General features: G+C 39.5%; 1 protein-coding gene across 5 annotated transcripts in view; it reads right to left on the minus strand.

Annotated features, from left to right (window-relative positions):
• Nucleotides 1–16730, minus strand: part of DNM1L (dynamin 1 like) — a 43241-nt gene that overhangs the window by 17433 nt on the left and 9078 nt on the right. For 2 of the 5 annotated variants that reach the window (XM_070946638.1, XM_070946636.1), the window contains exons 2-8: nucleotides 14429–14576; nucleotides 8711–8749; nucleotides 6507–6553; nucleotides 4205–4276; nucleotides 3589–3675; nucleotides 2396–2558; nucleotides 972–1092 (exon numbers count right to left, since the gene is read on the minus strand). In XM_070946638.1, the coding sequence (XP_070802739.1) occupies nucleotides 972–1092; nucleotides 2396–2558; nucleotides 3589–3675; nucleotides 4205–4276; nucleotides 6507–6553; nucleotides 8711–8749; nucleotides 14429–14576 (677 nt within the window). Of the gene's footprint in view, nucleotides 1–971; nucleotides 1113–2395; nucleotides 2559–3588; nucleotides 3676–4204; nucleotides 4277–6506; nucleotides 6554–8710; nucleotides 8750–14428; nucleotides 14577–16730 lie in introns of those variants that run through there. The other 3 variants (XM_070946639.1, XM_070946637.1, XM_070946640.1) reach the window with 2 other exon arrangements.

The raw sequence follows: 16730 nt of genomic DNA on the forward strand, positions 1-16730 counted from the left end.
ATTTGCCTTCTCCAGAAGGCCAAGTTGCCACCTAACCTGTTAAATGTTGCCCATCTCTCTCTCTCTCTCTCTCTCTCTTTTTTTTTTTTTTGTATCAGAAGCAAAGGAATAGGCACTTCTAGGGGTAAAGAGTGTGGAGAACAGGAAAAGCATACCCTGTGTGCAGGGCAAGGACATGTTTGTGCCCAGTTTCTTCAAGTTTGGAAAGGGGGGAGGGGAGGATGGTCTTTGCTATTTATTATTATTTCTATTTTGGGACCCATCCTATATGTCTATGGAGATTCTCAGTCATCCAGGTGTCAGGTTCCGACGGATGACCTAATTAAATCATGAGCTTCGAGCTACACTTCAAAAGAAATCCAGTTATTTATTAGGAGCTTCATGTTGGCACATTCCCAAGTGAAGCCAGCTCTGACCCTATGTAATTTACGCCCCAATTATGACCCTGTTCTCCCTCCTCCCCCCAGGGTCTGTCATCAATCACATTCGCCAATGGAGCAATTTAGTGGGTTGTAGAGGTCACTCCCCTCCGGCTGCTGTGGGTAACTCTGGGATACAGCCTTGAGAGAGATAAACATGGAATGGCTGCCGTGCCATTTTGCCGGTTTCCTATCCCCCTTGGCCTATGGCAACTCAAGAGCAGGCCAGGGATGCTTTGCGAGTTGACACCAAGTCATAATTGTCCCAAAGGTGCTTTTTCAAGAGGCAATTGGACTTTCTTTGTTTTTCCTTGAAGACATTTCGCTTCTCATCCAAGAAGCTTCTTCAGAGCTGAAGTCCAGTTGCCTCTTGAAAAAGCACCTTTGGGAGACCCATCTTAAGGTGTTTCCTGTTTCAAAATGACTGCAGAAAAGAAATATCTCCTAACCTCTAGTTTACACAATATAAAAGTTTGAGAATTTTAAATTTGGGATGTGTGGGAATAAAAAGAATTCTTTGGGAATCAAACTCTCATGCCACTCCACACTCACCTGTTGACCACACCAATGATGCCAAGCTTCACAGGTATTACTCTTCCCATAAGTATATCCATGGCATCTGTGCCAGCATCCATGAGATCCAGCTTTGTGATCACAGCAAGGGTACGCCGCCCTATCAGAGCGGCAGGAAAACTGTAATTTACATTAAGCTGGTCATGTATTTAACTTTTCAAGCCTAGGAAATATCTACCCAAAGTAAAAACAAAACAAAAAGGAAAGGGAAAAAGGTGAAAAAGGTGCAAAGTTGCCCATTAAACAAGGCCATGCAGAAGGGAAATTCACTATTTAAAGGTTGAACTATTCTCTGATTTAATGCAAATTGTGAAGTTACTCTAAGCTGCCTCACGCATAGTGCTACGTCAGTGTTTTTCTGACTTGTAGTTTCTTATAATCCAGCTAATGTACTCATTGCTGAATCACCACCTCTTGGCTTGTTCTGCCAATAGGAACTGCCAAGCAAACTAGGAATTCCAGACGCATTTGAACTGGGACCTTTTTGGTTTGATACTAGCTCAGTCTTGGTGATGTACATTGTGTATAAATGGTTTATCTTTATTAAACAAAGATATACTTTAATTCCTTTGTGTTACCATGAACAATAACAAAACCCTCTCTCTCTCTCTCTCTCTCTCTCTCTCTCTCTCTCTCTCTCTCTCTCTCTCTCTCCCTCCCTCCCTCTCTCTCCCTCCCTCTCTCTCTCTGTCTCACACAAGGAAATTTCAATAAAAAAGCTAATGATGATGATTTGCAGTAAGTTTGTACAGAGCAAAGCATCGCAACCAAATCTCTGTTGCTTTGAAGTTTAATGACTAAAACAAAACCGAAACATAACCAGAACATGGAAGCAGAAATAAATCCAAACATAAGAAATTAACAACAGCATACATTTGCAAAGCAAAACACCTCAGCACCTGAGACAATTGTTCTAGGTTTCATAAACAAGGATTCACAAAGTGAAACAAACTTCATGGCTAAGCATTCCTCCTAGTCTGTTATTTATTCTATTCTACTCCCAAGTACCATTCAGCACGTCAAATCTGGCTTGCATTAAGAGAGGGCTCTGAACTGGTGAACTCTAACCTGATACTATAGTTACTGTCAATAAAGTTAATAAAACAAGCAGGGAGCCATGGGGGAAGAGTATTCTGCCTCCCTCGCTTTATATATAATTCTGTAGTAATCCTTGAACTGTTAACTGTATGCCTTCCCAGCTGCTCTTGCTAATTTATGGGATTTAGCCCTGTGTTTTGTCTGAAACCCTCCAATCAGAAGGCTTATTGACTCATTCCAATGGAGAATATGCATTTTCTAAGAACAGATGTTATGACAAAGTGACATCAAACCATCAACTGGGCTTTCAAATAATATTTCCTGGAGATAGACAAGACTATCTGGAATACACCTTTTATACTTACCATCTGGATCTACCTCCCGGGCTATTTTCAGTGCCTCAGAGGTGGCCATGTCTGTGTTGGCAGCAGTGACTGCCAGAATAATTGAATTGGGGTTACTAATGAAGCGAAGGATTAGTTCTCGGATCTGAAGTTCAATATCTTTTGGTTGATCACCTACGGGTACCTAGGAGGGGGGGAAAAAACCAAACCAACTTGAGTAGGAAGAATCCCTATGAATCTTTTTCTTTAAAGTCACATAAGAAAGTCAAAGTGTTTATTTAAACTCCCCAAGTCCTGAACTAGTATAACTGCAATGATAAAAGTTACACTTCAAGGAATGTGGAGGATGAATGCAAGATGATTATTTGAAGAGATCTGTGCTGCAGGGTTAGAAGAAAAGGCTTCATAGAAAAGTGTTTCTCGGCAATTTTTAAGATGTGTGCCAGCATGCGGTTGGGAAATTCTGGGAGCCGTGGTCCACATATTTTAAAGTTGCTGAGGTTAAGAAATACTTCCACAGAAGACAGTGCAAAGTGATGATGTAGACACAGCTTGTTGTTGTTGTTAGTTGTGAAGTTGTGTCCACCTATCGCGACCCCATGGACAACGTTCCTCCAGGCCTTCTTGTCCTCTACCATCCTCTGGAGTCCATTTAAGCTCACGTGTACTGCTTCAGTGACTCCATCCAGCCACCTCATTCTCTGTCATCCCCTTCTTCTTTTGCCCTCAATCTTTCCCAGTGTTAGGCTCTTCTCCAGTGAGTCCTTCCTTCTCATTAGGTGGCCAAAGTATTTGAGTTTCATCTTCAGGATCTGGACTTCTAAACAGCAGTCAGGGTTGATCTCCTCTAGGACTGACCGGTTGGATGGCCTTGCAGTCCAAGGGACTCGCAGAAGTCTTCTCCAGTGAGAAGTTCAAAGGCCTCAATTCTTTGGCGCTCAGCCTTTCTTATGGTCCAACTTTCACAGCCATACATTGAGACTGGGAAAACCATAGCCTTGACTATACGCACTTTTGTTGGCAGGGTGATGTCTCTGCTTTTTAGTAAGCTATCTAGATTTGCCATAGCTTTCGCCACGACAAGGCAGTAATCCATGAATGGGGTAGACACAGCTAGGATCCAGGTAAGAATCATTTTGAAAGTAAGTGCAATACAGTATAATTTGCTATCTTGTAATTTTGCAAACCCAAAAGTGCAGTTAATGTATTCTTACCTTTGTCATTCCTGGCAAATCTACAAGGGTCAGGTTGACAACATTAGGTGAAAAAATCTTTAGGTGAATCGGTTCAGGACTGATTCCCTACGAAACAATGGAAAAAGAAGCCAAGAATAATTTCTAAACAAATGTTGAGTTCCAAGGCATCTGAACCGTAGTACCAGGTAAGGTCATTTTTTACTGAGCAAGCTCCCATTTATTTCAGTTTGCACTTCTAGACCTCAGCTGTTCATAAAGTAGCACACAAGCTTATATACTCTGAGTACATTATTTGATATTCGAAATATATGTTTTTTCCTAAACTTGGTTCATGTGCTATTTTCCTTAAAAATATGACTGACAAAAATGCCTATTTAAAAAAAAAAGTGCTAAGAGGAAAAACAATGCAAAACTTTGCACTGTCAAGGCTAAGCTGTCTGGGATGACATCCCAAACTACTATTTTAGATTTTATGAGCATCATAATCAGTGGCAATTTGGTTTCTGGACAAAGAAAGCTTGAACACAGACATCAAGATTAACTTTGTGTGACTATCTGACCAATGAGAGCTTCCAGTTCATGAATTGAAACGATCCTTGTTTATAAAATATAACTACGAGTTATTATTGCCTACCTTATTATTTCCTGAAATCCTTTCCGTTTCACTTTCTATTTCTTGTCTAATTTCATCAAAATCTGTGTAGAGCTGAAATAATAATGAAAAAGAAAAGGAGCTGAAAGTCTTTTGCAAGTGACTCTATTCTTGTCAGCCTATTTATCTAGAATGCTAACAGGCAACTTAACTCATAATAACTATTTAACAAGTTAAAAACATATCCAATACAATAAAAACAAAGAAAGCCATAACCCAGGCACTAATACATTGACAGGCAGGATGACAGGGTCAGCACCACTTAAATTTCCAGGTGAAAGTGTTCCAGGGGACAAGTATTGTTACAGGAGACATGCCACCTAGGTACCATTGCGTATCACTGGAACATGCCCACTTGTTTTATATTTCTGGATGGACAGAAACAATGGGAAAACATTTGATAACTACATTCTATGCCATCAAAGCTTTATAAGTGACAACCAGCACCTGGAAACTGAAGGTAACCAGTGAGTTCATGCAGCACAGAGGCAAAACTGCCCACTCTGAGGGGTCCTTGATGGTCTCTCAGCTCGCTTGTTTTCTTGCAGATATCCCATTACCCAATCTAGGTAACATCATCAGTGCTAGTCTAGCACTGCAAGAAAGTTTCTACAAGAAAACAAGCAAGCCGAGAGAGCACCAAAGACCCCCTCATTTCAACCCTGAGCTACAAATATTCTCCTTTATTGGTACTGCCCATTCTGCTTTATTCTGGACCAACTGAAGGTTCTTAGTGATGATGAAAGGCTGCCAGATGAAGAGTATATTTAATATTCCACGTGCAAGATGATTGTGGGTTGAGTGACTTATGACAATGGGCTCCTATTCCAGACAATAACACAACGGGCACTCCATATCAATCTGGGCAAAGGCCCCCTTGGCTGATCTGAACTACAGAAGGAAAATCCATGGCACAAGGAAGCCAGAAACAGAGTTATTCAATCTCGTCAGTTTTGAAAGTAAGGTGGGTGCGGATTGGAGAGATGCAGCTTTATTTAACAACTTCCAAGGCCAAGAATGGCTGTTCCACACATGAAAGTGAAAGGCAGTTTTCTGAAGCTCATATTGTTTCACTTTTTTCTCCTCTGCTAGGGGCTGTAGTTTGGTTGCAGTTTTACGTGCATTACAGGTAGCTCTCAACTTATGACCCACAACTGGGACTGAAACCTCTGTTGCTAAGCAGTGCAGTTATTAAGTGAATTGTGCCAATCTGATGACCTTTGTGCCACGGCCATTAAGCAAAACACCATGGTGATTAAATGAATCACACAGTAATTACACGAATCCAGTTTAGCCCACTGAAACCGGTTGGAAGCCTCCTCAGAAGATAACAAATGGCAATCCCGTTGCCAAATGGTCAGATTTTGATCATGTGATCGCAGGGATGCTATAACAGTCCTAAGTGTGAGTACCGGCTACAAGTCATTTTTTATAGCACAGTTGCAATTTTAAATGTTTGTTAAATAAATGGGTATAGGTCCCTGGACCATCCGTATTGCAGCTTTTCTGCAAAACTCAGGAGGAGCAATTTGAAAAAACAGGGTGCCCTGTCTGCAAATTTTGCTAAGATAACATCTTCCTGTCTAAAGTACTCACAAGTGTTCATGCAAGTCTTAAAGAAAGGTGTTTCAATACTTTCATCCATATCTTGTGTTTTGATTGTTGAAATACATAATTATGACACTGTCTAACAGGACAACAAAGCTACGTAACTATGTAGATGCAGGATTGACATGGGGACCTGGAATTCGTTTGTTTTTGCAAATTGCCCATTTCTCCTGAATATAGACAGAAATTGGGAAAACATAGGAAATCTTTGAAGAAGCCAGCTTAGCTGGTTGGCAACAAAAGCACTGATTGCAAGACTAAACTTTGCTTATTCAACTGACTATGATTAAAACAACTATGGCTTAGGTATACATCATGATCCAGCCAGAATCAAAAACAACAGTGTAAAGTATGTTTGCATGTGAAGCAAGCAATCACATTTACATATTACAAGTATCACACTGAGAATGTGTCTCTTGCACACATACATGGCTAGTTTGAAAACCCTAGAGCTTTCAAGGAACTACATTTTCACTCTCAATGCTTAAAAAGCTGCTTTGGAACATTGTTCTGAGCTGCACCCACTGACCATCTCTATCTTCTATTTCTTTTTCATTATGCCCTTGAATGCTTATGGATGATTGTAGAGGAATCAAAATGATAGCATTCAGCCATCTTACACAGCAGGTGCTGGCCATCCTCTTTGTTACTACAGATCATGAAGAGCAAAGCTTACCTTGTTTTTGGTGTGTAAAAATTTTCCCCATTCTTCAGCATCAATCCCTGCAAAGAGATCATCGTGGTATGAGAAAAGAGGTGGGCAACACAAACAAAAGTTGTCCATCTATACATATAGTTTCTTGAGCTCTTTCAGCTATTCAAGATGAAACTAAAAACAAGCAACATTAGTCAACTATAAGCAAAAAAAAATTTTTTAGCATTAACAAATAATGTGCACTCTGCTGAGAACTGGTAATACCATAAATGGCTAAGAATCCAGATCCTGGTATATACCGTATTTTTCAGACTATAAGATGCACTTTTTTGTCTCCCAAAAGGAGGCGAAAAAGTCTGTGTGTCTTGTAGACTGAATATCGCTAAAGTCCCACCTACCCACCAGCCATTTTTTGGCCTCCGCACGCCCTGTTTTGGGGCCTTATTTCAGCCCGTTTTTGAGGCTTTATTCAGCCTGTTTTTTCAGAAATAGCCCCAAAAAAGCCTCAAAAACGCCCCCAAAAAAGCCTTGAAAATGGGCCAAAAAAAAGCCTCAAAAACAGGCTGAAAAAAGCCCCAAAATGGGCCAAAAAAAGCCTTGAAAATGGGCCGAAAAAAGCCTCAAAAATGGGCTGGAAAATCCCCGAAAACAGGCCGAAAAAAGACTGGTAAAGGGCTGAAAAAAGGCCCGAAAAAAGGTAGGCCAAAAACTTTTTGTTGTTTTCCTCTTCTAAATTTAGATGCATCTTATAGTCCGAAAAATACGATAACTGCTTCTTCCATTTAGATCTGTTTTTGGTCAGTCTTTGAAGCAGCTACAGAGCAAGGAAGTACACCTGTGGGTGCATTTTTTTCTTCCATATCATCAATGGCCTTAAAGAGACGGCTGATAAAAATCATAAAACTAATACTGACTAGGCAAAATCTTGTTGACCAAGTTGCCAAAACTTGGTCATAAACAACTACAACTGAATTGGGGCCATTATAACATGCAGCCATATAAGAGAATGCTTCTGTTTCCCTGTTTATCTATACAGGATCTTCTACCATTCCCTTGTTTTATGTGCCAAGAAGAATGTTAGTATAAACTTTCCAGGGGAGAAAAAGTACAATGAAGGGACAAACATTAAAAAGGGGTAACTATAAGAGTATTGAGTAGATGTCTAAAAGGCAGCCAATATCTCTGTCAAGGAATGTCCTTACCTCCTGACTCATTTCAATTCTACGCCCAGTTTTATCTTTATTCTATATTGTCCATAACTGTGGCTTCCTAGGATAACAGTTAAGAATATTCTCTTCACAGAATGATGAGTATCCAGAATTTACCTTATAATAATCCATGAATGGATATCCCTTTTTCTTTAAAAAAAAAACAAAATCCTCTTACCCGAAGCAGAATTCTCAGCTTTTAATGTTCAAAACAAATTACAATTACAATTCTGAGATTTATAGTCCCAATTGTCCAGAGTCGTTTTCAATTGGGTGCCCGTATAAATGTTAGAAATAAAAATAATATAATAATATGTATATTCTATAATACATATAAAATAATATAAACATCTGGGGGGGAAACTATTTGGAAAACACTAGCTTGGAGGCACTGGTACCTATGGTCAAAATTCATCATCCTAATTTGATGAATCTTGTTTAACAAGAAAAGCATGCTGAATTTGTGACTCTACTTTAAAGCAACTTTTAAAGAGTAAGCCAGTTTTTGGGTGGCTTGCAGATCTCTTGTGAGACCAAGCAGCTTTTCCAGAAACTTCGGCAGACGCAAAACAATTTGCTTGCAGATGATTTCTCAAATTAGCCCTCTCATAGCCTATGTCACATTTCCATGACGCTAGACAAGTGTTCTTTTTCCAGTACTACTTATTGCAATTATTCACCATTTTACTACTTCCAAGAAATGCACACTACCATAGCTTCAAGGAAAAAAAAAGAGAAAAATTATATAAACAATTACGTTCAAGCATTATACCACTTTCCAGAAAAAGGATAGGTTTTCCAGTTAAGGTTTCTAATTTGACACAGATGCAGGCAGAGAGATGGAAAGGCCCAGATTAAGGCAGCCAACCAAAACCAGAGATTTAGCAAAGCAGCCAGCGTGTGAATGTGCAAATACAGACAGCAGGCAGCAATAGAAGTGACATGGAAAGCTGGTGGCTACACTACAGAAATAAGCATGCAAATTCTGTGTAGTGGGAATAGAAGTGAAAAGGAAACCTTTAAAAAGGTGCCTTGAATTTTTCCATGTTGCAGGGTCTGCAGTTAAAAAGAAACAGCATCAAAGGTTTAGTTCTACAGAGGGTTGTCTTGTCTGCCCCCCCTCCCCCCCACCCCTTTCAGATCACTACGCGTTACTTCAAGTTGCGGTTTTTTATTAGTCCTACAAAAATCACAGCATGCACAAAGACGAACGTGCTGATTTAAGAAATTATCAATGCGGTCAAGATTTCATCTGAAAAGTTGTAGGCATCGAGCAGATAATCATCAAAGAGGTGAAAAGGTTTGCTGACTTTGAAATGATCAATCGACTATTATACCATGAGGTACCTCCATTTACCAAAAGCAGAATTAAGCACCAGAAAACAGTCACACTAAGAACACAACCATCCATTTTTTAGAATACAGAGTTAATGCCCAATTTGGGTTAATGGGTATAGACGTCAACATGCTTATGTTTCTGTAGCTCAGGGGTATCAAACTCAAGGCCCGGGGGGGGGGGGGGACGGATCCGGGCCACGGGATGTTTAATCTGGCTCGCGGCAGCGCCTTGCAAATAGTGAAGGACCAGCCCGCGGTGCCTCTGCCAGCGAAAACAGAGCTCACGAGGGTTGCGCACTGCTGAGCTTTGTTTTCACTGACAGAAGGTTGCAGTAGGCCATCCCAGCTGAAACCAGAGCTCGTGAGGCCCATGCATGCCCCCCCTGCTGAGTTCTGCTTTTGCTGGCAGAGGGTTGCAGAAGGCCATCGCAGCCGAAAATGGAGCTCGGGAGCCCGTTTTTACTGCAGAGCGCTTGGGCCACCACAGGTACCGCCGACATGAGTGATGTCATGCTGGCCACGCCCACCCTGGCCACACACACCCCACCCCAAAGGTCAAACACAATCCTGATATATATACATACATACATACATACATACATACATACATACATACATATATATATATATATATATATATATATATATATATATATATATATATCTTAGTCTCCTTAGTCTCCCAAGGGGCAGCAGAGTGTTTGCTAGCTGCCAGAAAAAAAAGCCTAGAAACTAGTGGATTGTGATTTCACTGAATTAGGGCTGCATAAAAATCTTGGTTTACGTAGGAAGAACCTGGCTAAAGAGAAATACACATATATTACATTATATATACATACATACATACATACATACATACATGTAGGTCTTTGGTTAATCGGGTTTTCTCCCTCATAAAATTGGAAGTGTCTTGGCGACGTTTCGACGAAGTCTCATTTGTCATCTTCAGGCTGGTGTTTTCGAAGCCGAAAACACCAGCCTGAAGATGACTAATGAGACTTTCGTCAAAACGTCGCCAAGACACTTCCAATTTTACGCGGGAGAAAACCCGATTAACCTAAGACCTACATACAAACACCCGCGAAAACCTCAGAAAACATACATACATAAAATAATAAAATAAAATAAAATAAAATAAAATAAAATAAAATAAAATAAAATAAAAAAATAAAATAAAATAAAATAAAATAAAATAAAATAAAATAAAATATATATATTTAAAAAAAGAGTTTACATGAACTCTATTACAGGCTGCTTCGGCCTGAGATTCTCTGTACAGGTAGTCCTCCCTTAGCAACCACAATCATATCATTCGGTTCCATGTTCACTGAGGGGAAAATCATGTGACTGCAACAGGGTTACCACATCGCTTCCCCTTTGGTTGTTAAGTGAAACATCAAATGGCCACAACTTTTTATTTTACTGTCATCTTCTTTATTAATTGCTTGTTCCAAGTCAGTTGCAAAGCACACAAATGGAGATCCAGTGACCAGGGGATACTGCAATGGTCATCAACGTGCGCCAGTTACAAAGCATCCAAAAGGCAATCATGTGACTGCAGGGCAGCATCATAAATGCAAGAATTGATTGCAATGTACTTTTTTTTTTTTTACACTATCATAACGTCAAGCCACCGTTAAACAAGGCAGTTGACAAGGAGGGACTATAGGTAGTCCACAACTTACAATAGTTCATTTAATGACCGTTCAAAGTTACAGCGGCACTGAAAAAAGTGACTTAGGATCATTTTTCACACTTTGCAATCTCCCCATGGTCACATGATCAAAAATAAGATCCTTGGCAACTGAGTCGTACTTATGACTGTTGCTGTGTCCCAAGGTCATGTGATCCCCTTTTGCGACCTTCTGACAAGCAAAGTCAATGGGGAAGCCACACTCACTTAACAACCATGTTACTAGCTTATCAACTGCATCAATTCACTGTGGCAAGAAAGGTCATAAAATGGGGCAAAACTCACTTAACAAATGTTTCACTTAACAACATAAATTTTTGGCTCAATTTGGCCATAAGTCAAGGACTACCTATACTTGTATATCTTAGGAACACTACTAAAATTCCCTGCCTACACCAGAAAACTGCGATATAAGACTGAATTATATGATTGATCATCTAGAGACATCACTGTCACAACCCATGTAATTAAGCCACTTAAAAAATTGGTGGCTGCAATTTACACAATATACTAACCTTAGTAAGTTTTAACACTAAGGCCATTAACATAGTGGCTACAGTGGTGGATTAGAAACTGGAGATTATGAGTTTCAGTCCTCCCTTAGGATGAAAGCTTTGGCTAGTCAGACTTTCTGTTGACCTAACCCTCTTCACAACATTGCTGTGGCGGACAAAATAAGAGATGGGCGTATTATCAATATTGCCTCAAAATACACGAGAGAGAGAACAGGATGTCATCAATAAAAGTTGTCAGATTATATAAGCATCCACCATTGAGGGAATTTTATTTTTTGTCATAGCTCAGTCCAAGAGGCTCATAGCTCTGTGTGTGTGAGAGAGAGAGAGAGGGAGAGGGAGAGGGAGAGGGAGAGGGAGAGAGAAAGATTGACTTACACACGCACTTACAAACAGAAATATGAAACATCCACATAAACCCTTACTTGCAATGACAGGAAAATTTGCAGGACAGAGCTCAGCTGGCTTGGGAACCCTTGTTTGACAAAGTGGAAAATCCAGGCACTACATAGAATTTACCGTTTCCCCCAAAATAAGACATCCCTTGATAATAAGCCCAATCGGGCTTTTTTTGAGTGCATGGCAATAAGGCCAAGTGCTTATTTCAGGGTTCAAAAAAAATATAAGACAGGGTCTTATTTTCGCGGAAACATGGTATATTTTTAAATTATATTTGATTTATATTTGATTTCCTTCTATTTTTCCTTTTTGGAAAAAAAAGTCTTAAATTCCGAATCATCCTTTTTTTATATAAATGCAGTAACTAGGATTATTTGCTCTGTTCTACGAGGTCGGTTCTGACTGTATTTTATTCTCTTCTTATTCAATTTCTTTATAAATTTCCCCAAATTATAAAATAAACAGGCATCTAAAACATCACAATCCGGCTAAATTCAATGCCTAGTGTCTTCAATGGTAGATGCAGAAAGGGCTTTAAAGTTGTGATAGTTACAGACTTGTTCAGATGTCCTTTTAGGATTTGTCCTGTGAGACAATGTGTGGTTCACATCAGCTTCCCTATATGAGTACACCTGATACATTTGATCACAACTCCCATCATCCCTAACCAATTCCCGATTGTTATCTCTTTTGACTCTGAAATGCCATGGAAAACAACAGAAGAGACTGTCCCAAAGGTGCTTTTTCAAGAGGCAACTGGACTTACTTGTTTTTCTTTGAAGACGTTTCGCTTCTCATCAGTGGTGAAATGCTACCGGTTCGCACCGGTTCAGGTGAACCGGTAATGATAAAAACTACCGGTTTGAGTAAACCGGTAGTTCCGACGATCAGCTGTGCTGTGCGATTTAAAATCGCTAGTAAGCAGGAAACCCTGCTTTCTAGTGAATCTAAACCGTGCGGCACAGCTGATCCCCCCCCCTCGCTATTCTACTTACCTTCCCAAGCCTCCTTTCGGCATGTACTGTGCATGGGCATTTGACATGCACTGTGCATGCATGGTCCCACAGCGATGTATTTGCAAATACATCCTGAGTAATGAAAAAAGGCAGGACTAGAGAGGCTTTAAAAACCAACGCAAAATGTAACAGGTACAGCTTGATCTCAGCCAAGGATTTTGTGAAACTCTATCATATGCAGCAATTATTCTAAATGGGGGTTAAAAGCATTTATGCAGACAAGACAATTCCCCAAATCCCAGTTGTTATTAAAGGACATTTTAGTAAAAACCCAACTGTCTGCAGATGTTATTGCCCACCAGTTATCTCTTTTCAAGTAATAAACTCAACAAACAAACAATATTTTTTCAGGGCCTCTAATACATTTACTATGGACATGCATTTATACAAACTTTTCCTCCAGCAGTCAAATTAGCAGCAATCAATTAAATATGTTTTGTAAAGATGGCAAAAACATGTTATCTTTCTTTCATCATTTAAACCTTTCAATTTCAGTACACTTTTCATGGTATTTTTCATCAAGAGAAATATATGTGAAAAGTGCAGATACTAGTCATGCAAATAATGTAACTTCTTGATATTTTTTCTTTCCATAATAAGAACAGGTCCAATATATTCCACTTCCCCTGTTGCCCAACTAAAATCATTTTCCCCGAAGGGAAAATTACACTTTCTTAATCTCCTGATTAAGCATGGGGCATTGGGGCACCATTTGATTAAGCCAAAGGATGATTCTTCAAGAGGACAAACTCCTGCTTTTACAGTAAATAAATGTTCCTAGAGCTTTAGAAAGTACTAATCAAAATTAGTCTCCTTATTCTTCCAAAAATTATTTGTTCAGCTGTACGTAAAGGGGCCAAAGCCCATAATCCTACCTTCAACAAGGTTGGCGATACTTCCAACCCCCTATCTGCATGAACTGAAGGTAGAGATATACACATACAGGTCCTTCTTTATATGGGAAAGTGTCCCCAGATGCTGGAGCTCTGAATATAATACAATATAATACTAATATACCCTAACTTGCTGTCGGATATAGTGAAAGTTGTCAATAAAGTGCTTTGAACATACTAAAGCAGGAGTTTCCAAACTATTTCAGGCTGTAGAACGTGTTAAAAAAATTCATTCCCAAAATCCTAATCAAGAGACAAAATCTAGTGATAGAAAATTGGCTGCATCCAAATGAATCTCCTCAGCTGCACGGAACCGCCATTAATTTTTCACAGAACCGCCATGTTCCATAGAACAGGGGTCTCCAACCTTGGCAACTTTAAGACTTGTGGACTTCAACTCCCAAAATTCCTCAGCCAGTTTTGCTGAGTTGAAGTCCACAAGTCTTAAAGTTGGAGGTTAAGGTTAGAGGTTAAGATTAGAGATTAAGGTTGGAGTCCCCTGCCACAGAACACCATTTGAGAACCCTTAATCTAAAATACTAATAAAATACTAAGCCCAATTTTGATTCCCCCAATATTCCATGTCCAAAAAGAAATTTTAGAACATCCATATACAATATAAACATATTCCATTAGATCTTCCCCCCCCCGCCCACACACACATATAGACTCCCTTAGACATAAAATTACTGAATTCCTGTTGCAATTTGCTACTGTACTTTAATATCAGAATACATAAAGGGAGAAAAATGATCAAACAACCCTAAGGCACAGGAGAAATTTAAGTTCTGTTTCTTTTCTGTGGTTGACTGCATGACAAAGCCTCACAATCACCTATTGCCATTTAAATATCCATTAATCTCACAGAGGGCAGGCCTTACCGTTCTCATCTCCAGCAGTTTTCCTGCTTTCTTCTGACGTAACATGTACCAGCTGCAGGATGAGGGGTCTTCGAGTAACAATCCCAGTACCTCTTGGGAGCAGATCTCTCCCCACTAGGCTTTCTAGTACAGAACTTTTGCCACTGCTCTGAAAATGAGAAGAGAGGATTTAAATACTCATGCCACCATTCCAATAATACTCATGCCACCATTCCAATGACTTTGAACAGAGTTTCTTGCCTCTCAAGCAATCATCAAAATAAACTCCCAGTGAGGTGGATTTGTCCTGGGAAATCCAGATTCAAAGGGGGAGAGGTGACGTGAAGTGGGCAGGATGCTCATGTTGAATCCGCTGACACACACTTACCTACCTTTCAGTACAAAGTATGAATATATCAAATCAGAATCTATTGCTAACTAATGGTTGCAGAACATTCCTGGTGATGTATGGTTAATATTACGTTGCTGAGTTTCAGAGGAGAACAAAAACTTTATCTGTACTTGGAAAAGAATCCTGGGTGCCTTTCATTGATGGGAAGGCAAGGTATATATCAAAATGAATAAATATTTTGGGACTTTGAGATTGTGTATTTGTTGATTTTCATAATGATATGAACCATTTTAATATGCCTTGTACCAAGTTCCTTTGACTGCTTTTAAGTGTATCTTGTCTATTTAAATCTGCCTGACATATAAGAACACAAAAACACACACACAACTTCCCTACTGCTATCACTGATACCTAAATATCACTCTTACCTGGACCTTCAATAAGAAGGTGACTTGCAAAGTTTGAGCCATGTGTAGGCATTCTAGTTACAGAAAAGTAACACATTAAAAATATAATTCCTTGAAGTAAACTCCCCTTTAAATATTCTTTTTAAAATTTTGAATTTTTACTTACTCACAACTATGTAAAAAAGAACATTTGGAACTAAAGTCACTACTCCACCATTTAAGACTCTTTTAAGTAGATCATCTTAAGCAGCATGAATGGATAAACCATTGTTTTATCAACACCAAACAGTTATCAACAAAACCAGTTTCAGAAAGCAGATTTCACTATTAGTAAGGAAACCATACCAGGAGGAAAGAGAAAGCAGAAGTCACATTCTTGGAGTATAGCCACAATGAGTCGCTTGACAGTGAGATGGGAAGAACATTAATTTAATAAGTAATCAACTAAATAAATATTTGTGTTTAATATTTATGCTTAACAAAGCAACGCTTATGCAGCCCTGCAGTATAATATTAAACACAATTTAACTGCATCCATTACAAATTTCTTCATTCAGTATTCTCTGGGATGTAAAGAATCAACAACTAATTAGTGTCCGTTTCATTTATCTGTTCTTTCTCAATACATAGACCAGAGCAGGAACAAAGCTATCTCGCAGACCAGAGCGGGAACAAAGCTATCTCGCAGAGACCAGATATAGACAGAAATAAGAAATTTCTTCTGCCTAAGAAATAAGAGTAGCCATGTTGATCTGTTGCAGAAAAAAAATAATCCACCATCCACCTGTATTGGGACACAGGATTTATGGACTGCAAGCAACTTGGATTAGATAAATGATATCTATTCCTGAGACAAAAATATAGGAGTATCAGAGACTAGGGGGGTTATGTGGTCTCAAAAAGCAAAGGCACTTATTTAATAGTGATTATTCATTAAAATTGCTAAGTGGTATACCAGATATTCTTGTGGTTTGCTGGTTAATCTAAGTCAAGGGTGTTAAACTCACAGCCCATGGGCTGAATGCCACGGCCATGCCCGGTTTAGCGAAGAGGGAGAAAAGTTGTGATATGTTATGTGATGACGTGAGTTTGACACCCCTGATCTACTGTATTTTTCGGAGTATAAGACGCATCTTTTCCCCCCCCCAAAAGAGGGTGGAAATATTGGTACGCCTTATACACTGAATACAGCCATTTTTGGCCTCCCGAAGCCCCGTCTCACTCGTTCCATTTTTGCGAAAAACAGGGCCATTTTTCGCCCAAATTTCACAAAAGCAGGGGCGTTTTTGCCCTCCCCCAGCCCACAGGAGCACTCTGCAAGCCTCCCAAACCCTCTGCACACCCAGTTTTTCGCAAAAATGGCCCGTTTTTCACCCATTTTTGCAAAAAACAGGGCACGCAGAAGGCTTGGGAGGCTTTTTCTTACTTACCTCTTAAAATCTTGGTGCATTTTATACACCAGTGCATCTTATAGTCCGAAAAATATGGTAAGTACATCACAAAGAAAATTTAAATCCAGATTCAAGGTACAATAGTGCTATCATTTCAGATCCAATTCCCACTT

The sequence above is a fragment of the Pituophis catenifer genome, unplaced genomic scaffold (assembly GCF_029215685.1).
Source record: "Pituophis catenifer annectens isolate HBS135680 unplaced genomic scaffold, rPitCat1.0.hap2 SCAF_7, whole genome shotgun sequence".
Taxonomy (NCBI): Eukaryota; Metazoa; Chordata; class Lepidosauria; order Squamata; family Colubridae; genus Pituophis; species Pituophis catenifer.